The sequence below is a fragment of the Haliaeetus albicilla genome, chromosome 24, assembly GCF_947461875.1.
Source record: "Haliaeetus albicilla chromosome 24, bHalAlb1.1, whole genome shotgun sequence".
Taxonomy (NCBI): domain Eukaryota; kingdom Metazoa; phylum Chordata; class Aves; order Accipitriformes; family Accipitridae; genus Haliaeetus; species Haliaeetus albicilla.
This window is the reverse complement of record NC_091506.1, coordinates 18,927,591-18,949,281: the sequence shown is the minus strand read 5'-3', so window position 1 is coordinate 18,949,281 and position 21,691 is coordinate 18,927,591. Positions and strand designations below refer to the sequence as shown.

Below are 21,691 nucleotides of genomic sequence, written 5' to 3'. Positions count from 1 at the left end.
TTCCTCCTAACTGCCTGGAAGGCAAACCACTGCAAGCTCTTCCAAAGCCAATTAAATCTTGAAAGAGATTTCCTGACCGTGAGGGTCACCTGTGTCGCTCGGAGAAATGAAACCCGCAGCTGGAGGGCTGAGAAGGACCAGAATCAATGCAGTGCAGCAGGAGCTACCTGCAAAATCGCCCTGAGGAGCTGCAGCATCCCCAGGGCATGCGATCAGCAGGGTGACCCTTACAGGACGACAGCGAGCGATCCTGCAGAGGACAACAAATCTGTGGGAGAAGGATTAGCCAGCTCGGGTGATCTTACAGAAAAGCTTATAGGGGCAGAGCAAGCCATGGCCCCTCTGCTGTGTCCCTGCTGGCTGCATGCTCCAGCTGGACGGGCTGGAGCAAGGAGCTGATGTGCCACCGACAGCTCCTTCCAAGGCTTTTTCGGGGCAGTGGCAATTGCGTGTGTGACGTGGTTTGATTGCCACATTGTTAGACCGCTGACTTGGAGGTTTGGGCCACCACCCCTCCATCCTAACATCTCCAGGCTGCAGCGAGATAGCAGAGCACTGACCTTTCTAGTGTTGTTTTTAGTTGCTGTAATTGTTTTAGGCGAAAAAAAGACCTATTTGAGTGCTCTTGGAGAAGACTGTGCAGAGGGTGGCAAGGAGAAGTGCCCCTCGCTGCCCACCTGAGACCCCCCCCCCCGTGCTCCTCCTTGTCAAACCCCCCTTTGGCTCAAACCTGGTCTACCGCCGCGTGGCCAGGGAGCACCCGTGCCGAAACAGGGTCCTCCCTTGGGAGAGCTCGGGGGGACAAGCAGGACCTACGGTCCCCAGGGAGACTCTGGCACGCAGCATCCCTGGAGCCCCATCCAGGAGGTCCCACATGGGTCAAGCCCTGGCTGGGGGCTGCCCGATGACACCGAACCACGAAGGTTTGATGCAGGCACGGTGGTTGCTCGGTGGCTTTGCCAGAGAAGCCTGGGCAGTGGTTTCAGCAGCATTTGCAGATTACTCTGCAATTGCACTTAACTCCCAAAGTTGTTTGCCCCTAACTTGCACTGAGAGTTTAGGAGACTGAAATAATCCCATGCTTATCTGCTAGCGACGCGGCACTTGCAGTGCTATTACGCAGATGCCATTTGGCAATTACGGTGAGAGAAAATGGGCAGCGGTTAACACATCATCGAGGAGCAGCTACGAGGCCCTTCAATGCGAACCAGTGAGCGCTTTTTGCAGGCTCATTTGCAAGAGACGGGGGCAATGTTTTGCCCTGAAATCCCTCGACATCTTCACCCCCTTGTTTTCTTTATTGGTATTTATTCTGAAAGGCTCTAGAAATATCAGTGCTATTTACACAGACTGGGTGCTGGGTTTGACATGGACCAGAGGAGGAGGAAGAGAGGATTACATGAAGAAGGCGAGTGCAGTTTAAAAAACAAATATTAGGGAGAAGAAATTGTAGGACCCCATGTTGCCTCTCGGGACACCCCCGGCATCTCTCTAGAGCATCTCCGAGGGCTCTGTCCCTCATTCCCGGAATAAATTCCCACTGGCTCCACCAGCCTCTGGGTGCCAAGGACACAGATGCCCTGCCAGCTCTCACAGGCTCCCTCGCACCCCATGAACCACCCCCAGCATCAGCGGGGTTGTGGCAAGGAGAGCGGAGCCTGGCATCGGGACACATCATGGGGCCAGGGCCACGGTGACACTGGCTGTCCCACACGTGCTGTCTCACGTGTGCAAACCTCAGCCGCGGTGTGGAGTGGGGCTGGGATCTCACCCAGCTGCTCCTGGGATCATCGGGGTGACGTGCGGAAAATTATGTCTGCTGAGATTCTTTTGACTCCCCTTGTCTCAGGGGTTTGAAAAAGTGTATGGCAAGGGCTCTGTGATCCCTAGGGAAAGCGGTGGGAGAGATGTCCTTCCAGGAGGTCTGCTACCCATGCCGTGACGTGCGTGCCATGCCGTGGGAGCACTGGAGTGGGTGAAAGCAAGACCAGGGGACTGGCTCTCCTCCCCAAGCATCACCTCACACCCTCTCACCCACTGTGGGAGCGGGGCCATCATGTGTCGGAGGGGATTTGAGGTTTTCAGAGGAGCTGATGAAAGATAAAATGAATAACAAAGCACCTTCTGGATGGCTGCTGTTAGTCACACTCACTTCTGATTAAAGATCATTAAACATGAAATTAGCTCGTTTGTGTTACGGGTCTCCCGGGGGTTCCTTTAATTAGGAAGTGCAGATGGCCACGGACCTGGGGAGATGGCAGCGCCGGCGAGGGGCAGGGGTGTGCACGGGGCCGGGAGCAGCGCGAGGAGGGCATCCAAAGAGAAATTTTTTTTTTCCTTTTCTTGTTGTTGTAACCCCCTCAGCATTTCACAACAAATCACAGATAATTAATAAGTACATCCCCTTAATGACTAGGCTTTTTAATAACAGAAATTGGAAGATGCTGCCTTGATTTTTTTTCACTTTCCCCTCTTGGTGCTGCCTTATCGCTGTGATTAGAGTCGCAGAGCCCATGGGAGGCACTGGCCCGTCTGCCCAGGAGGATGCCAAAACTGCCCTTTGCAATCCCCATCCCGGGGGGCCATTGGCCACGCAGCCCGCCAGGGTCCCCCTGCCACCAGTGCTCCGGAGAGAGCAGCATCCCCGCTCCAGGGGCTTTGCCACCTCTTGGCGGTCTTGTGTCTTAACAGCCTGGAGAAGCAGCAGCAAACTGCTCTAGGGAGCAGGTTTGTGGCTGGAGGATAACACCGGCGAGGGGTTAGTGAGTGCCAGCTCCCAGTGGGGCCAGGACGGTGGAGCGGTGGTGTCGGCTGCCTGGCAAGCTGCTCGGACCTCCTGGTGCCTTTCTCTGGCACGAGCCCGTGACCAGGCTGGGCTGGGTGTCACGGTGCCACCAGCATGAGCCCGTGGCCGGGCTGGGCCGGGTATCGTGGTGGCATCGGCCCCGGCACAAGCCCGTGGCCGGGCTGGGTGCCGCAGTGGCAGCAGCAGAGCAGGAGCGGGGAGGACGGGGATGCAGTGAGCGCCATTAAGGTTTTGGCTGGGTTTCTGTTCTAGGCCCAGATCGCTTTCCTCCTTAAATAAGAACAGCAATAATCATCCCAAAGCGCTGCCTGTGCACGCGGGGAGGAAGGCTGGTTTGCGCGGCGGCAGCCGACGGCTGATGGAGTGGCAGACATGTTAGCGCTGCAACGGCTGCCGGTGCGCCGGCATCGCGCTCGCGTCCCGGCACGCAGAGAAGAGTCTCCGAGTGCCCTTTAATTACCCCTTCTGATGGCACACGAAACGCTGTTGTGACAGCATTGCTGCTCTCCGAATTGCCTCTTTAGGAATTTTATCAGCTGCCTCGCGTCCTGACACGCAGGGAAGAGGAATCCGAGCAGACCTTTCTGCCTAAATAGGCTCTAAATACCCCGAAATAACAACGTGCATTTCTCTGCAGAAGTGAGGCCGCTCTTCTCCCCGTTTCTGCCATGCGGGGAGGGGAGCCTGTGCCCGGCTCTCCTGTGGCTCCCAATGCTTGCAACATGACCGAAGCATCCCGGGCACAGGGACACGGTGCAGCCTCCCACCCGGTGGCAACGCAGAGGCCGCAGTCACGCCGGTGGCACCGCCACCGGGCTGTTTGGCCGTGGCAGAGGCTGCGCGTGGCCCCACGCTGCGGCTTGGCGACAGCCGTGAGCGGAGAGAAGCGTGGCAGGCGGTGGCCGGTCCTTGGAGGGCAGATGAGGGGGATGTGGGGTCCCGACCATGTCCCAGGGACGGCGTGGGGCGGGCAGGGTTCAGTCCCCAGCGATGTGGTGGCTGGCAGCAGCATGGCGGAGGCGCTGAGGGGGACAAGTAAGGGGGAGGGACCCCTCCGCCATCCCTGTCCCTGCCCGGCACTAACTCAGCTCTCCCTTTCCTCCGCAGGAGGAAGACATCGAGTACTACGACTCCAAGGCTGACACTGAATACGTGAGTACCGTCCCTGCTGCACCGCCAGCACGGTCACTGCCCCGTCCCGAGGCTGAGCCCCTTGCCGGGGCTGGGGCGCGTGGCGCGGCGTTCATTACAGCCAGCGTAACAAGATTCTGCGGTGGGCAGCGAGTGCCTGGTGCGCAGCCCTGTCCCCCCCAGGACGAGCCGTGGCGGCATCTGTCTGCCAGCACCAGGCCTGGCAGCAGGCGGGGGGGGCAGGTCGCTCCGCTGCCTGCAAAAGTTTCTAAAATTAAAGCTGGCATCTGAAATTCAAATGAAGAGCAAACCTTTAATTAGAGACTGTATCTAATTCTCTGCCCCCCTCCCAGCACAGCCGTCCTGTGATTTCTGGCAATCAGCGCTTTAAATACAGACCCAACAGCTCCGTTCTCCCGGCGCTCCCGAGGGAGCTGGCATTTGCCGGCTCCTCGGCGCAGTGACGGTGGTGGCACTCAGGTGCCGTGCCGTGGCCGCCGGCAAAGGCTGCTGCCCCGTGGCACCCCACTTTGCTGGCAGGTGACGGGTCACCTGGCTCCTGCGTTGTGCCATGCCGTGGGATCCTTCCAAAATAGGGGCTCGCCGGGTCAGTGATGCTCTTGGCGCGGTGCTGCTGGGGAGCGGGTGTGCCGCGGTGTCCTCGGAGCTGGCCAGGAGCCCCCAGCAGAGCAGGGTGGGGGCTTCGGAGCAGCCCCAGCCAGTGCCAGTGCCCCCGGCCCACTCCTTGCCCCAAAGCAGAGCCGGCAGCAGATGTGCCGTGAGGAGACAGGTACGGCAGTGGGATGGGAGCAGCGGCAGCACGTGGCATTGGCAGCAACCTGCTTGCAAGCCACATGGCCTCGTCCAAAAAATAATGCTTGGGTGACCCTGCAAGCCTTCAGAAGGTGCCGTGCAGAGGGGAGGGGAGGATCGGGGCTTGGTGGGGTCCCACCAGCTCAGGCGACACGCTCTGTGCAGAGCTCTGGGTGTCCTCTCACCCCTCCTTGGAGGTGATGCCCCAGAGCAGAGCTGGGGGCAGGCTGGAGCAGAGGATGGGTGCCGGCAAAGCGGTTACTGTCAAGCCACCGGTGCCATCGTCCCCAGGCGGTGACAGCAGGAGGGCTCCTTGGCAGGGGACGACGGAGCGATGGAGAGTCTGGGAGGTGGGATGGAGAGGTCGGGCAGATGCTGTGACCGAAGCGGAGGGCTCTTGCTTTCCCGAGCAGGTCTCCCTGCTCAGGGTCCCTCTCATCTGGAGCAGGGGATGTCTCCTGTCCCTCCCCAGCCAGGGGGAAGCTGCCAAAGGAGGGAGGGGAGGATCCTGCTCTCCATGGCTGCTCCAGAGACGACAGAGCTAATGGGCTTAAAATGCATTAAAGTGGATTTTGGGTAGAAATGGAGGGAAAACTGGCTGGCGGTCAAAGCAAGAGGATACAGCCCAGGGAGCAGGGCAGCTCCCTGCCCGGGGGACCGAGGAGCAGGACTGATGTATCCATCGGGCTGGGCAGAGCATTTGCCATCACTGCTGTGGGGCAGGGGACAGGGGAGCTGGACGTCCCCATACCCAGTGTTACCCTGACTGGTCCCAGCTGCCCACACCCAGCCGGTGTCAGCAGCGGTGATCCAAGCTGGCAGCTCCTGGCTGTTAGCTTTGGGATTAGCCGTTTCTGCAAGTGAGGAGAGCATCCTGGTCACATTAGGCAGGATTAGGAAACAGGAGGCATCTCAACCTCGGAGCTCTGCCCGCTGAGCCCTTCTGGCGCACGGGGCACCGGGAAGAAACCGCGCACTGCAGCGTGGTGCAGTGTCCCTGAGGGCTGCGGGGCTCAGCCCCCTGGTCCCCGGCCCTTCCCCAAGGGAGGCGGCGTGTCATCGAGGAGGAACAGCTCTGCAAATCCATGATCAGCCACACCGACGTCAGTCCCCCTCTGGGGAAAAATCAAGCAAAATTGGGGGTGTCCTCTTGCTGAGGTTTGTGGGTTCACCAGGGAGGGTTCTTCCCCATCAATGCCATTGCTGCTTCCCAGTGAAATCCCAGCAAATTTAATTCCAGCAAAAATAATGAAGAGAAAGAAGGTGATGCTGCAAGAAAAAAGTAGGGAGAAGATACCAGAAGATCTGAATGGAACTAAATAACGCTCTTTCTGTCTTTTCTTTATTTAGCTTCAATTTTTATATTTAAATTGGGAAGGATCTAGCTGAAATCGAGTCGTTCTGATGGACAATGCCTATTCAACGTAACTGGGGCTTATTCACAAGCTTTACACAGGCTTTAACTACAGTGAAAGAAATGAGCTTCCTATTCATTTTGCTTGCACCTCAGCTCCGCTATCTTCCTAAACAGATTTTGGATTTCCAAGTGGTTTTTAACAAATGGGAACATCAGAAAATTTTCCTGAGGGTCCCTAAGGCTCTCAAAACGTTTGCAGAAGCGGAGAAGTTTTCCCCTTTCCCCGCTAGCAAGTGCTATGGGGTTTATCTGGGGAGAAGCGTTCAAATCAGCAGACGCTCTCGGTTGGGTGTCACAGGCAAAACAACGCAGAAATAAAGTAATTTTCCATCTTCAGTATTGCATTTATGGCAGGGGATGATGCTTAAGTCACAGCTGAGGCCAAAATCCCCTGGGATGTACCATTCTCTGGTGGAAAGCAGCACAGCTCCGTCAAGGTATCCTCACCCCACGGTCAGCCCTCTGGCACCCACCTGCTGTAGGTCCCCGGGGAGGGCTGAGAGTGAGGGGCTGGTGGGGGGGGCTCTGTGCCAGCCTCAGCACCCTCCAGTGCAGGAGAGGCAGGGGAGAGCGTGGCGCCAGTCCCGGCCGCAGGCAGGGGCTGCAGGCAGGGGCTGCCTGCTCGCTGCTCACCCCGCTCGGGAGACGCAGCGAGGAGAGGGAGGAGGGAAAAGAAAGCCCCTAAATGTCAGCAGCAGATGAAGGGTGTTGGAAAATTTAATCTTCCAACTTTCTCAACTAATGTGACATTTGGATTTCCTCCCGATAAGCTATCAGCCCCAGAAGTTTCTTTCTTTTGCCTTTTTTCTTTTTCTTTTTTTTTCCCTTCTTCTCTCCTCTGGCTGGTAATTTAAAAATAAATGGTCTAGAAAGATCTCTAAACAGTACCTTTGGCAAAGATTAAAAAAAGCTAAGGGGGATAGGGGAGCAGGCTGGCGGGAGAGGCTGATTGTTATTTATAACCTGGGCTGCTATAAAAGCAGGAATGTGGCTGGAGAACACACCATCTCCCTCCCTGGTATTAAATTGCCGCATTTCAGGAAAAGCTGAGATATTTAAGAAGGAGAAGGGCCCTTTTGCACGGGCCTGGAGTTTCTCAGCCACGTGCCGGGGGCTGGCATTTATATTCATTAGTAGTAGTAATCATGGTGTGTTGATATGAATATTTCGCTGGCTTTTCCAGACTTAACATGGATGGGTGCCCCTGGGAAATTTAAAAGGATGTGTTGGGATCTCAGTGAGATATATTCTTGATCGGGCATATGTGGGGCAGGACGTGGGATGCAGGGATGCTGTCCGGGTGCTGCGGCTCGCAGGAGCTCTGCTGGTGCCGGGGGTACCGGTGGAGCACCGTGGGGGAAGGCCGTGGCTACCCGGCTTGTCCGAAGCTGCGAAACCCCAGCTGGCATCCCGGAGCAGCCGCCGGATCGGCCCCGTGTTTGTCATCAGTGCTGCCATTTAAGCAGTCATCATTAGCTGTGATGGTTCGTTCCCATGGAGATGAGCAATGAACGGGGGTGTCTGCATCCACAGGAGCTGCCTGGCCAAGGCATCGCTGCTGTGCCAGGTCACATCCCCGGCTCGATCCGCAGCTCCGAACCCCGTCGCTGGTGGGGACCCCCCAATAGTCCTTGTGCCCGTGGGCAGGCTGGCTCTCCTCAGCCAGCACCAGCCTGGATGTGATGGTGGGCAGGTACTTGCCGAGAGCGTGCCAGCCTCCAGTAAAGCTGTTGGGTGGTGCCACTGGTGCTCACTGGGTGTTGGGGCATCCCTGGGTTTTGCCCCCTGTCTGTCGTTTTGGGAGGCTCAGGAGAAAACATTTGACTGGCAACCCAGCTGCTAAAGCACTGAAGATGGCAAAAGCTCTTGGCACGTGATGACTTCTCGCTGAAGCAATAAATATGTATAATATTGATATATTGCCATGGAGTCGATTTCTAATGGTGTGTAGCAAATAATATATTCAAACTGTAGCATCTATTTGTGTTACGTTGTACATACTGTAACAGAAAAATAGATGTTTCCAAGTTCTTTTGAAATGTAATGATGAGAAATGCTGCAAAATCTGGCTGGGGGCCTGCCGAGATGCTCGCAGTTAAACTGGTGTAAATCCAGGAGAACTTGAATCATCTTCTCCTTTGCTCTAATATAAATTTAATGCAGAATTTCTTCCTCCGGCCTTCCCAAGGTGGCAACTTGTAGCCCCAGCCTAGCATCCCTGCCTGGGCTGGTGATGGCTTTGCCTGCTTTCATCCGCGTGGAAATGGCCCCCTTTCAGGAGCCAAATTCAGCCTGGCTTAAACAGGAATAACTCGGTTGAGGTCGGGAGATTTACGGATAAAGGATAAACGTAGCTTGGATAACATCAGCTCTTTCCGTGGGTCTGTTTGCTGTATAGGTGTCAGTGATGCATGAAGTGTCCTACGTATAGCTAGCTGTATATTTGTCTCTGAGATCTATACATATGCCTCTTTACAGCTACATGAATGAGAGCAGCCAGACAGCGCCGAACCTGGCAGAATACAAATTAGCCCCTCAGAAGTGGGTGATATAACGGAATAATGATAAACAGAGGAGCAGTAATTATATACAGTAGTTCCAGCTCTGGTGAAGTGCAGAATAACCATGCCAGTGTGGGGGAAATAAGGAGGGTTGGATTTTCCTGGCTGCAGCGGGGGACAGCGGATGGGCTGGACCCGGACAGGGCGCCCCGATGATTTGAGATGGGGAGGGGTGGGGAAGTGACACCAGGACTCTGCTGGGCTTGTTAAAAAAGGGTTCTAGTGTCAAAGCAGAGGTTTTGGTGCTGCAGGTACCCTCGGGGCCACAGCTGTATCCCGTCTAAAGCCTGTTTTCAGCAGGCGCCTCTAAATCACTGTCTGGTACTCGGAGAGGTTGGTAGGGATGAACTATTATGAGTGCATCCGCTTTCCCCCAGGGACCTGAGCCCCACATTAATGGCAAGTTTGGGGCCGGATCCGCTCTCCGGATAGCCCACGACCTGGCTGCTATGGGCATGCAGCCAGTTTGCTGGCTCTGCTGTGGCATTGCGGCTTTGCAGGGGGTCCGGCAGTAGGGTTTGTGCCTTTTCTTCAGATCTACATGAAAATGAGAGGGTAATCTGGATTTTGATCTTGGCGATGTTGCTCAGGGGAGGTGGGGACAGTCCCTGCCCGACTCCCACTTGGCTACTGCGGCTGTAGTTGAGTTCAGCAGCTTTCTGGGCAGCTGGAGCCCCCACGCCAGGATCGGCTCGGCAGCGTGTTTACACTCGCAATCCGTCGGCTGGAATTAAAGCCCAAACCTTGCATATCAATCCTGTTATTCTTCCGAGCTGTGGCGAATGGTTTGGCCACCCCTCGCAATGTCAGGGGAATGTCACCGCCTCGGTGGCTGGCCAGAGCTGGCGCAGGGGAGGTGGCATCTCTCCACGTCATCTGCAGAGGGGAAACAGGGAGGAGGCCAGGGTGGATTTTAAACGAGCTTTGTAGCTTATTTCCCCTACACATCATTTTCCTTTAAATATATGGCTTTTCCCATGAGAAATTCAGCTCTTTTGTCCCCTGGGTTTTGTCAAGAGGAGCCTGGCCGGTGGGAGAGCTGCTTGCATGGGCCCATCAAGGACAGCAGGATGGGACCGTTCCCTACCCTTCGGCCCCGCTGGTGCCGGGGTGCTTTGCCACAGGACGGCATGGGGCGTCCCTCCAGGCAGCCATCCCCACACAAGCCCTGCCTGGAGCTGCTCACACTTCCAATCACGTCCGCTGTCCTTTCTGCAGGGCTGATCTCTGCTACCACAATCAGATGGCCTTACGCAGGCTCCGAGATAGGCACTTCACTCGGGGGGAGGCACAAAGGGAGAGGCACTGAGCTGCTTCACGAGGGGAATTTGCTCCCTCGCCGGGCGGCTCAGCAGCCAGATCCGCTCCTGCTCTGCCACCCCCAGCGCTGCCCCTTTTGCTCCCACAGCCAGGGACCAGGGGAAGGTGGCTGGAGCCGTCCCGTGCCCCAGCTTGGGCTTGGCGTGTCCTTGCCCTTGCGTTGCCTGTCCCTGCCCGCGGATGAGGCAGGCGTCTCTGCCCCTCTTCAGTGGAGATGTAGCTCCAGGGGCACAAAGGGCAGGTGCTGCAGCATCCTCCTCCTCCTCCTCCTCCTCCTCCCCACCCTGAGCATCTCACAGCCAGCTGCAAACAGCCTTCTGCAGCCACTGGGCCCATGGCAGGGATGCAGCAGCTCGGAGCCAGCACCTTCTCCCGGCTTTCTTTGCTCCCAGTGGGATGGTGGAGGCGATTTCCCCAGCTCTGTAGCAAGGCCACCCCCTTTCTCCTGCTTCCCGTGTGACCCTGCACCTCAGCTCCAACCCTGTCCCCCTGCCTGCAACCACCCGACCATCCTGCCTGCACTGGCTCAGCCCTGCCCTGCCTCGCCGGAGGGGTTTTACCTCCAGTGCCATACTTCTCCCTGGGAAGGGAGAGGAGGGCTGGGAAGGCGAGGGAGTGCGTTCCAGAGCCAGCAGTGGGGAATTCGCCGTCTCTCCACCATAATTAAATATTGTTTGCATTGCTTATTGACAGAGCGTTAAGCTGCACTCCGTTTTAATTTGTTCTTTGATAGTTGCCTTTTGCTGCTAATTGATTTTCAAGGGTTTTTTTTGATTTGGGGTTTTTTTTGTCTGATGTAATACCTGCCGTGCTGACAAAGCCAGAGAGGCAAAGGTAACCGGTGCTCATCTTCGTGTCCACTCACTCCCAGCACCCGCTCCCCTGTGCCACCGGTGCTGGCACAGGCTGCGGGCAACATCTGGCACGAGAGCCAGCATTGTCGGTGTCCGCAAGGGGATATTTGGTGATGGGCTTTGGGCGGTGGCATTTCTGGCATGCATGCAGGGCTGGCACCCCCAGCTGACCCCGTGCGCTCTGCTCCTTCCCCAGGATGATCCCGATGGAGAAGAGATCGAGAGGGAGAAGTCCAACTCCTTGAAGCTGGAGTTCACTGATGACGCCAACTTCAAGACCAAGGTTAACTATTCGTACGCTGCCGTGCAGATCCCCACGGACATCTACAAAGGCTGTGAGTGCCCCTCCTCACCTGCTCTGCTCTGCGCTGCCAGGCCAGGCTCAGCCTCCACCTCTCCTGCTCAGGGTACCGCAGCCCCGGGGACCATCACCCTGGGGTGCCCCGGCTGGGTCTCGCTGCCAGGGCAGGCTGGCTCCCAGCCAGGCAGGCACCGAGAAGAGGCAGAGTCACCATGTCAGGACAGAGGTGACAACATGTCCCTCCCCAGGGATGCTCAAGAGCTCAGCACCAGCCCAAGGGGCAAATCAGGGGTTAGGGGTTATTAGGAAGGGATGGAGAGCAAAGGAGAAATGGTAATTACGGCACAGGGTAAAGCTCAGCTGCGCCCACATGGCTGTGATCCTCCCTGTAGAAGAGCTCAGCAAAGCTTGAGGAAGTTCAAAGCGGGTGCCGGAGACGATCAGAGGGACGGAGCAGCTCTGTGCAGGAGCAATTACAGAGGCGGCACCTCCCTGCTCACAGAAGGGACCGAGACGGGGCTGGGCCATGGGAGAGGGTGAAGCAAGGATGCTTCCTCACTGGCTCCGGGCTGCTTGGGGCTGAGGTTATGAAAAGGGAGAAAAAGTAGCTGAAGTGCTGCAGGAAGGCAGCCGAGGGCGACTGCAGGACAGTGCGATGCCACCCCGGGGCAGTCCCTGCTGCCGGGAGCGTGCGGGGGGTGTCAGCCCCACGGCCGTGCCCTGCGGCTGCCGGAGGAAGTGGGCTGCTCCAGGCAGGAGAATGGATGGATAGGATAAGATGTGCCACACCAGCTTCAGTCCCTGCCGGGAGGTGACACAGTCCCTGAGCTTCCAGAGCTCTCTGCTACCTCGCCCTGCTGCGGTGGCACATGGTGACAGCGGTCTCCATTTCCCTCTAGTGGCTGCTCTGCACTGAGCTGGGGACCACTCCCAGCCGGAGATCATCCTCCAGCACCCAGGCTCCACATCCCGCACCCACCCCCAGACCCTGCTGTTGGGGGGCACCCCTTGTCTCCCCGCACCGCCGAGGGCACCACTGTCCCTGCACTCCCTTGTTTCGGTGGCGTTTGCCGAGGGCTCCCGTGTAGTCACGGTGGTGACGGGGGCTGAGCTCGTGTTCCTGCCCTGAGCGGTGCTTTACGGGTACACGGGCTCGTTACCGGCACGGCCATGCTCAGAGCCGCATCAGCGTGACGATTTCACCGCGGCGGTGGCAGCGGATTAGAAATTTGCAATTAGTTTTATTACCCAGCTAACGCAGGCCAGGCACCTAATGAAGCACATCATGCAAGCGGGGTGGGCTGCATGGGATGAAATACTCATTATTCCTCACCCCTGCTTGCCAGCCGATGGCATGGCTGATGGCCTGCCACGGCCACATAAATCACCCCACTCGGCCATGGGACAAGAGCAAATTGGAGATTAACATGCTCATGGGTGCTGAGAGGGATGCTGGAGAGGGGACAGGGGTGGGGGGGGGTCGCAATGGGGGGAACACCCTCCCAAAGTCCCTTCCTAGCCAGGGAAAGGGGCCGCAGCCACGGGCACAGCAGCACATGGGCACAGGGATCAGACCATGTCTGGCCACACCGGCGTCCTCCAAAAAGCCAGGATGCAGGGCAGGGTGCTCAGCTGCTGCACCCCGGAGAGCAGGTTTGGAGTGCAGGCACGGGGCCACCCATGTGTCCTCTCCTGCTGGGGACACCGGCGAGCGTGGCCGGTGCCCGCAGAGCTGCAGGCAGGGAGCATCTCCCCGGTGGGACCCGGCGAAGAGGCACTATCGCTGCCTGGCACGCTAATTAAACCACTGCGGAGACGCCCTCCGCCGTCACCCCTCGCTACACACACAAATTACATCCTATATGTGTTTTATTTACTGTGCCATTTTTAATTAAATCTGCAATCGCTCGCTGGTGGGGCGGGGCTTGGCTTACCCTGATGGGGACAGCAATGAGATGGGGACAGGGATGGGAATGTCTCCGGGGGGGCTGGCAGCTCTGGTCTCAACTGAGGGGGTCAGGAGCCATCCCGACCACAGACACCCATCTGGTGAGCAATAGCTCATCGTTCCACGCACAGGGAATGTATAGGGGCTGCGTTTGTGTGCAGGGATGGTATGGGGGCTGTGTTTGGTCACAGGGATGGTCTAGGAGCTGTGTTTGCGCTCAGGGATGATATACGGGCTGTGTTTGTGTGCAGGGAGGGTATGGGAGCCACATTCGGCACAAGCCTGGTGTAGCTGACGGGCCCCGAGGGCCTGGGGGTGCAGACAGTGCCGGGGCTGTTGGGACATGTCCGTGCCCAGCCCGGTGCCCGGCCAAGGCTGGCAGCACTGCCCAGGGCTGCTCCAGGCAGGCAGGAGACTGGCAGCCTGCTCGTGGCCCCTTCTCCTGGGAAAAACCACGTCCTGTGACAGATCCAAACAAGAAATCATCCTCAGTGCCCAGATAACAGCTCTCTGTGTAGGCACGGTGCTGAGAAATGGCTGGGGAGATATGGATGGAGTAAATTGTAGTTTGAAGGCACAGCTGTCTGAGGGAAGGAGAAGTCTTCTTCAGCAGGGGTGCTGGGATGGAGGGATCCGTGATTCACCCTGGGTGAAACCTGTCCACATCCCGCCAGCACCTCGGGTACATGGCGAGGACTTGAACGGGTGATGACAGCGTTTCAAGGAGGGACAAGTGTGGGAGGAAGCCTTAGGAGAGCTAAATATACTACTCAAATGCACACCGGCTTCCCTGCAGCACCGCACTGGTTGCTCTGCCCAATGCCGAGGAGACGGGCTGCTCCTGGGAGCTCTTGCACCCCAAAAATGCATTGAGGCTCCCCCAGGAGGGAGCAGCTCTTGGCCTCGGGGTGCTGCCAGCTGCCCACTCCTGCCCGCAGCGGCTCAGCTGGCTCCTCCACGCCACGGTCCCGGGGTGGCCCAGCACAGGCTGCCAGGGGGTGCTGGGGCCTCCCAGCTGATCAGGGTGCCCCAAAGGGCCCTGGAAGCGCCAGGACATCGCACTGTCCCCGAGGCAGCGTCCCCGACGGCTGGCCGGCCCCATACCTGCCACGCTGCCCCCCCCTGCGCTCCGCCAGCCCCTCTTGATTAATCACAGGCTGGGGCTGCCGGCAGCTTATCTTTTGCTTTAATAGCTGAATAATTTAAAACTGCTGTTTGCTGGCATCTTAATTGCTTTTGCGTCAGGTGCGGGGGCCAGCGGGAATGCAGAGCGGGGCCCGGGAGGCTCCGCGCAGCCCCGCAGGGACACAACCTCTTGGTTTCCCAGCTGGTGGCAGTCCCCAGGGAGCAGGGCTGGCACGGTGGCGGGAGGAGTGGGGTGTTTTGCTGGGAAGGGGGTGAGATGGCAAGCTGGCTATCCCTAGGGGTGGCTGTCCCTGCCCCAGAGCCAGGGGATGGGGATGGTGAGCGCTCGGGGGAGCCCTGGAGGGTGGCTCGGGTCTTTGGGGACAAGGGACATCAGGATGATGCTGGAGCCCTGTGGGAGCGAGGGGACCGGGGGATGCGGGAGAGGCTGCAAAGCCCCTCCGGGCTTCTGCGTAGGAAGGGGCAGAGGGGACACACTGCCTCTCCCTCCCTGCCATCACTGTGGGGACACTGTGGTCCCCGTCACACCCCAGCCCACCACCAGTTCCACTGCTCCCCCCCACCCACCCTCCCACCCGCTGGCTCTGTCTCCCGCAGCCACCGTCATCCTCAACGAGCTGAACTGGACGCAGGCGCTGGAGGACGTCTTCATTGAGAATCGGAAGGAGGATCCCTCCCTGCTGTGGCAGGTGTTCGGCAGTGCCACCGGCGTCACTCGCTACTACCCCGGTGCGTTTTGGGGGGCGGCAGGGGGCAGTTGCCGGGGGGTGGGACTGGCCAAGGGCAGCCCGGGCCCTTCTCACCATGAGATGCGGGCGAGCATCCCCTGGCACCGGCCCTGGGGGCCGCCTGGCACACGTAACCGGACTGTGCCAAAGCCCGGTTGGTGTGAGCTCCCAGCCGGAGCCTGCCGCCTCCTCGGCCCTGGCCATCCCTCTGCCGGGTCCGCTGTGTCCCCCACCCCGGGACAGCCTCACCTTACTCACCACCTGCCTTCCCCCCGCAGCCACCCCGTGGAGAGCCCCCAATAAGATCGACCTCTACGACGTGCGCAGGCGGCCCTGGTAAGGGGGTGCCAGGTGGGGAGGGGGTCCCTTCGCGGCCGGGAGCAGCCACGTCCCTCCCCTTTTCATTTCACACATGGTTGGCATTGGCAAACGGACACAGTAACACGGGCAGGGGCATCTGAGCCGTGGCTCTCGGCTCCCGCTCTCAGAAGCCATGAGCCGGGAGGGTGGTGAGAGAAACGAGCAGGCAGCGCCAGGCTGTGGTTAAGCGATAGCTGCAAGCAGCCATTTAGCCACGCACCAAGTGAGGTGAGATTGAATCACTTCCCCTTAGCCCAGGTAGACCTGCCGGCTTGCCAGCGCTAATTATCATGCTGCCCGTGGGGCTGGGGGAGCTGCGGCCTTTGTCCTGCCCGTGGTTGCTGCCTAAAAACTCGGGCATGGAGAGGAAAGTGGGTGCGGGTCTCCAGCATGTGCCCAGGGAGCCCTTGTATCCCAGGGGAGCAGCCCCTGCCCAGCCCCCTGCCCGCACTGGGAGCTGCCCCCTCTCCTTGTCAGAAAATCAGTGGCCCTGCTACTATGGTTAATTGTCCGTGATTGCTCCACATTAATTATTAATCGTTCTCCGCCGAGGCATCCGTGTGGGTTATTGGCGGGGGCGGGATTGGCAGGCCATTTCGGGGGGGCCGCTGGTGCATAGGAGGGCTACCAAGCCCAGCTAGCCCGGCTCCCTGCCCACCAGCCAGGCTAGCCACCCGCTTGCCCACCCAGCCACGGAGGAGCAGCAGCACCCTTCGTGCAGGAGGGGCAGCACGACCCCAGGGACGCCCCTTTGGGGTCCTCTCCTGCCCTCGCGCCGGGGTCCGGTGCGGCACACGGCCCTCACCGCTCCGCTGCCGGGTCCGGCAGGGACCACGTCCTGCCCGCAGCCTCGGCGGGGCCACCGGCACCGCTCGCCTGCCTTCCCCTCCCTTGATGAATGGCACTATTAACCACAGCCTTCTCCCGCGGAGCCGGGGGTATTCATCTGAGCGGGGCAGCCGGAGATGGATGCGCTGCCACAACCCATTACGGGCGGCATCTTAGTTGGGCTCCGTGCCGCGCCGGCAGCCCAGCCCTGGGGAGCGGGGCAGGCACCGAGCCTTCCAGCCCCCGCCGGCTGGCAGGGAGCCTGCGGGCAGCTGCCTGCCCGTCCTGCCCCCCGCCATGAGGAGAGGATTCTGGGGGGCTGCGGCACCCACACCAGGGCAGCCCCGGCACGCCAGCATCCCTTATCCCACATCCCGCCTGGGTAATCACTTGTAATTAGGAAACATCAGGACCTGGGATTAGCAATCAGAGCCTGCCCCTTCCCCGGTCCTCCCCAGTAATGGTGAGTAATTGATACTAACAACACACTAATTAATTTGCGTCAGGCCTGATCCTGATCAAGCCAATAATGAGGCTCCCTTGGACTTCAGCCATGGCAGGATCAGGCCCCATGTGGTGGGGCAGGAGGCTGGGCTGTGCCCGGCCATCGCTGGGACAGATGCTCAGCACCGCACCGGCTCTGTCCCACGCAGGACGGCACAGCAGGACCGGGAGCAGGACCGTGTGCTTTGAGGGGCGAGGAAGGGTTCCCTAATTGTTTTCAGGGGGGAGGATTTACGTAGTAGTATTATTTTTCCTCCTCGTAGCTAAAAATAACCTAATCAGCCTGGCCTTTGAAGCTACTAGGGGGGTAAATAGCATCTTAATATGGATGTGTGTGTCAGCATAATCAGCGTGCAGAAAAGGGCCTGCGATGATGGAAGAGTTTAGCATTTAGAGCTCATTAGGCTGATACGGTACGGAGCGGCGGGTCGCTGGCGGTCTGCCGTGCCGCGCCGTGCCGCATCCTCGCCTCCGCTCGCCCACCGCTGCCTCGTCCCTGCTCCTCACTCCGGGGTCACCGCAGCCATGGGTGCACGGGCACTCTTGGCACAGCTCCCCGGCCGCCCGTGCTGTGGCAGAGCTTTGCTCTCGGGCTTCACCCAGGAGGGTCGGGGTCCCCCCCCGAAATGAGTCAACCCCGCTGACCCCCCCTCTGCACCCCGCAGGTACATCCAAGGTGCCTCCTCCCCAAAGGACATGGTCATCATCGTGGACGTGTGAGTGCATGGTGGGGGGGCGACGGTGGCACAGCTCGCCGGGGTGCCGCTGTCCACCGGTGGCCGTGGGGAAGCTGCGTGGGACAGCGCTGGCGGGGAGCCCTGTGCCCCCTCGCTGCCGAGCCCCCAGCATCCCTCTCTTCTACCAGGAGCGGCAGCGTGAGCGGCCTCACCCTCAAGCTGATGAAGACCTCGGTCTATGAGATGCTGGACACCCTCTCGGACGATGACTATGTCAACGTGGCCTCGGTGAGTGCTGCGGGGCGGGCGGCAGGGCTGTACCCCTGGGCAGCTCCCAGTTCCCCACTATGGGAGCCCTTTGCCCCCAGACCCACCTGGCCAGGGGCTCTGCAGAGCGAGAAATGCCGTTTTTTTTAATTCTTAACCACCCACCTGCCCATAAGTAAGGGAACGGCTGCTCAGGGCTTGGCTGTACGTGGTGGTGAACGAAAGCTGCCCCAATCATGGGGCGTTTGGCAGAGATGCTCCCGGGGCGATCCCAACCAGCCACCTCCTGTCTGTCACCAGCTAGTGACATCATGCCCTCTGCAGCGTTGTCACCAGCCCGTGACCTCACGCAGCACAGTGGCCGTGCCACCGCATCTGTGCATTGCTGGGCGCCCAGCCCATGCCGGCCCTCCCCTGTCTGGCCGCAAGCACGCCGGCACTAATTAACATGTCTGGCCTGGCTCCGTTAGCTGGATCGCTGCTCCTCTAATGAATGGGCCCTATTGCCAGCAAATGAAGCCGTAAGTGAGAGGCAGCACCTGCTCCCACTGCCAGCATGGTGCGGCGCGGCATGGCACGCCCGCTTGCACAAGCCCGGGGGGTCTTGCAGAAGCGAGGGTGCAGGTGAGCTGACAGCACCCACTCCTGGCAGCCATGCTGGGTGGCTCAGTGCTGGATTTGGCCCAAGCTAAGCCCTGGTCTCAGCATCGGCCATCCCTGGGACGTGGGACATGGGATGCTCCGGCTGCCTCTCACCCGTGGGAGCTGAGCGTGGTGGGTGCTTTGTACCTGCCGGGGCTGCCCCCATCCCCGTTCTGCAACCCACTCCCCTCCCTTTCGCCTCCCAGTTCAATGAGAAGGCGAAGCCAGTGTCGTGCTTCAAGCACCTGGTGCAGGCCAACATCCGGAACAAGAAGGTCTTCAAGGAGGATGTGCAGGGGATGGTGGCCAAGGGCACAACTGACTACAAGGCTGGCTTTGAGTATGCCTTCGACCAGCTGCAGAACGTGAGCTGGGGACTGGGCTGTGGGCTGGGGAGGGCAGAGTGCACCCGTGGGTGCTGGGGGCGATGGGAGAGCTCCGAGCACCCGGCTGCTGCCCAGTGCCTGGGGCTTCGGCATGCGGAGGGCTCCTTGTCCTCCTTTGCAATGCCAGGGGGGACATCCTACCCCCCGGCATGCCGTAGCTGAGGTTTTGCTGGAGCCGCTGCCCCTCCGGGTTATTAAAAGTTAGCAGGGCTGGGCAGAGGGGGCTGGATCCAGCCAGACACCGTGCCAGAGGCAAAATAAAGAAAGATGAATGGTGCTATTAGGTGCCGAGCGGCAGTAGCCACATCATTTCCAAGCAGACAGTGTCCCTTCTCCTGCCCATTCACGCCGGCCACCTCACCCAGGAGAAACAGGCCAGGAAACAAGATGGGTCAGGGCCAGCCATCCTGGCCACATCCAGCCCCGCACTGGGCACCGCTCATTCCGGGTCCAGCCTCAGGCGCTGTCTCTCTGCCCCGCAGTCCAACATCACGCGTGCCAACTGCAACAAGATGATCATGATGTTCACGGACGGCGGCGAGGACCGGGTGCAGGACGTCTTTGAGAAGTACAACTGGCCCAATAAGACGGTGAGGGGCTGTGGGTCCGTGTGCCAGGGAGGGAGACAGCTGCTCCAGCTCTATTGCCGGCTTCTGCCTCATTTGCCTCATCACCATCCTCCTTCCCCGACAGCCTGCTCCTGCACCAAGCCACTGCCCTGGTAATGGGCTGGCTGACACACCGGTGCCCTTTATAGCCAGCTCCCACCTTGGTGTGCGGGAGGCATGGGACTGAGCAGGCTGCCGGGGAGGAGATGGGGCTGGTGGGCTCCCTGAACGCCGGCCCCGAGGGGAGCACACCCCAAGCATGGGGACAGGGCTGCTGGCGGGCAGATGAACTGGCAGGAGGGTCCGCATTGCCACCCAGGAACTGGAGACCTGTGGGGTGAGGGCGTTCTGGACCAAACAGGACCCTCGGAGAGCACAGACCCCTCTGGGTGCGGTGATGGCCCAGCATAAGGACCCTTGGAGTAGGTGGCCTGGGCCAACACAGTGATGCTGGGGAACAGGACTGGCCAGGGCCACGCGAGGAGAGAGGGGCTCCCTTGCTGCCAGCACAGCCAGCGTTCGCAGGAGCCACCTTCTGCCCACCTGCGCTTGGCCATGGGCAGCTTGGTCTGCGGGCCGTGGCAGGCAATGCCACAGTGTCCCCGGGGAGGTTGCCATCAGCCGGCAGCGCCGGGCGTGGAAGACCAGGGTGCCCAGCGGATGGTCCTGACCGCCATGCTTTGCCACAGGTGCGGGTCTTCACCTTCTCCGTCGGGCAGCACAACTACGACGTGACCCCGCTGCAGTGGATGGCCTGTGCCAACAAAGGTGAGCGGGGCTGGCTCCTGGCAGGCGTGGGAGGCTGCAGGGCGCCCGGCTCACCCCTCACCTGGGGGCTAGCTCTGGTGCTCTGGTGTGTGCCGCTGCCACCAAGGTGCTGGCTGCAACCCTGGAGGACTGGACAGCCGGACAGCCAAACTGCCGGACAGGGAGAGAGCCGGCTCTCCAGCTGCCTTTGTTTTTCTTTTCCAAGGTTACTACTTCGAAATCCCCTCCATCGGCGCCATCCGCATCAACACGCAGGTACGGCAGGGTGCCCGCCTGGCAGCCGCAGGCAGAGCTGCCCTCCGGGGTGCCCTGCCTGGGGGTGCGCTCAGGCAGCCCCAGCCCCGCTGCAGAGAGCCCAAAGGCTAGCGGCGAGCGTGGCGGGGAGCTGGGGAGCCGAGCCGAGCTCTTAGGCAGGCCTCGTGCTATTGAAATAAGTAATTCATCTTCTGCAGCTCCCCATGGACTTGCTGTCTTTTGAGTGACTAATTATGAAACATCAGGCGTTAATCAGCACAGAGCAGAGCTGAGCGCAGGCAGGGAGCAAGTGCAGGCAGGGCCAACCCCAGCACCACCCTGTTCGGCAGAGCCAGGCTTGTCCACCCCACACCCCATCCCTCTGCGCCTTTTATTTATCAGATGCACACGAGGTGCCGTGGTGGGCAGGTGACAGGGGTCCCCGAGCAGGGCAGCCCCTCGGGGCAGGGCTGGCATCCGTGGCACAGGGGCTGCCCACCCGCCTAGAGGTCTGCCTTGGCAAGGTGAGCCAGGATAAGGGAAACCTGCCTGGGAGAAGATCCCGAAAGGCTGGCAGTGGCAGCCAGGGAGACAGCAGCGACATGGTCGAGGTGCGATGGAGCAAGCCCAGCCGTGGGGATGGCCGTGGAGCTGGGGGGGCTGTGGCTGGCGCTGCCTGGCGAGCCCCTGACCTGCCTGTGCATGGCTGATGGTGAGCAGCACCTTGTTTCCATCTCGACAGTCCTGTTCAGTTCTCAGCTGGAGCCGTTATCCTCAGGTTTGGTAGCTGCCAAGCCCTGTCCCCTAGCCCAGCCTGCAGCTGGAGACCGGCACCAAGCACCCTGTTAATAATCTCTGGGATGTGCATGGGGACAGGAGTGTCACTAGGTTGGAGCAGGGAGGCATCTGGCTCCCATGTCGTGTCTGTGCTGTGTCCTTGCAGGAGTACCTGGACGTGCTGGGCAGACCCATGGTCCTGGCAGGGAACCGAGCCAAGCAGGTTCAGTGGACCAACGTCTACCAGGATGCCCTGGTAAGGACCCCCAGCCCCAGGGTGCGGGTGGCGACATTGGCCCCAGGGTCCCGCACAGCACATGCCCCCATCTCCCTTGCCAGGTGGGGTAATCCCCCCTCTGCTACCCACCCCTGGCTCCGGGTCCCAGAGCAGGCAAGGGGCCATGGGACACCCTTCTGTGCTTTGTGCAGGGGCTGGGCCTGGTGGTGACGGGCACGCTGCCGGTGTTCAACCTGACGGAGGACAGCAGTGACAGGAAGGTAGGAGACTGTGGCTGCCACCACCCTGGCCGCACTGGGACCCCCGGTGTGGGGCCATGGCAGGGTGGGGAGGGTGCCCAGATGCTGGGTGCATGGCTACAGGGAGGGGGGCACTGG

General features: G+C 59.9%; 1 protein-coding gene across 2 annotated transcripts in view; it reads left to right on the top strand.

Moving 5' to 3' along the window:
* The window catches only part of CACNA2D2 (calcium voltage-gated channel auxiliary subunit alpha2delta 2), a 232,997-nt gene that overhangs the window by 194,983 nt on the left and 16,323 nt on the right, over positions 1-21,691 (top strand). For both annotated transcript variants that reach the window (XM_069769564.1, XM_069769563.1), the window contains exons 5-16: positions 3,914-3,958; positions 11,099-11,237; positions 14,895-15,026; positions 15,304-15,361; positions 17,383-17,433; positions 17,583-17,682; positions 18,510-18,668; positions 19,172-19,279; positions 19,987-20,065; positions 20,271-20,320; positions 21,243-21,332; positions 21,506-21,574. In XM_069769564.1, coding sequence (XP_069625665.1) covers positions 3,914-3,958; positions 11,099-11,237; positions 14,895-15,026; positions 15,304-15,361; positions 17,383-17,433; positions 17,583-17,682; positions 18,510-18,668; positions 19,172-19,279; positions 19,987-20,065; positions 20,271-20,320; positions 21,243-21,332; positions 21,506-21,574 — 1,080 coding nt within the window. The remainder of the gene's footprint in view (positions 1-3,913; positions 3,959-11,098; positions 11,238-14,894; positions 15,027-15,303; positions 15,362-17,382; positions 17,434-17,582; positions 17,683-18,509; positions 18,669-19,171; positions 19,280-19,986; positions 20,066-20,270; positions 20,321-21,242; positions 21,333-21,505; positions 21,575-21,691) is intronic.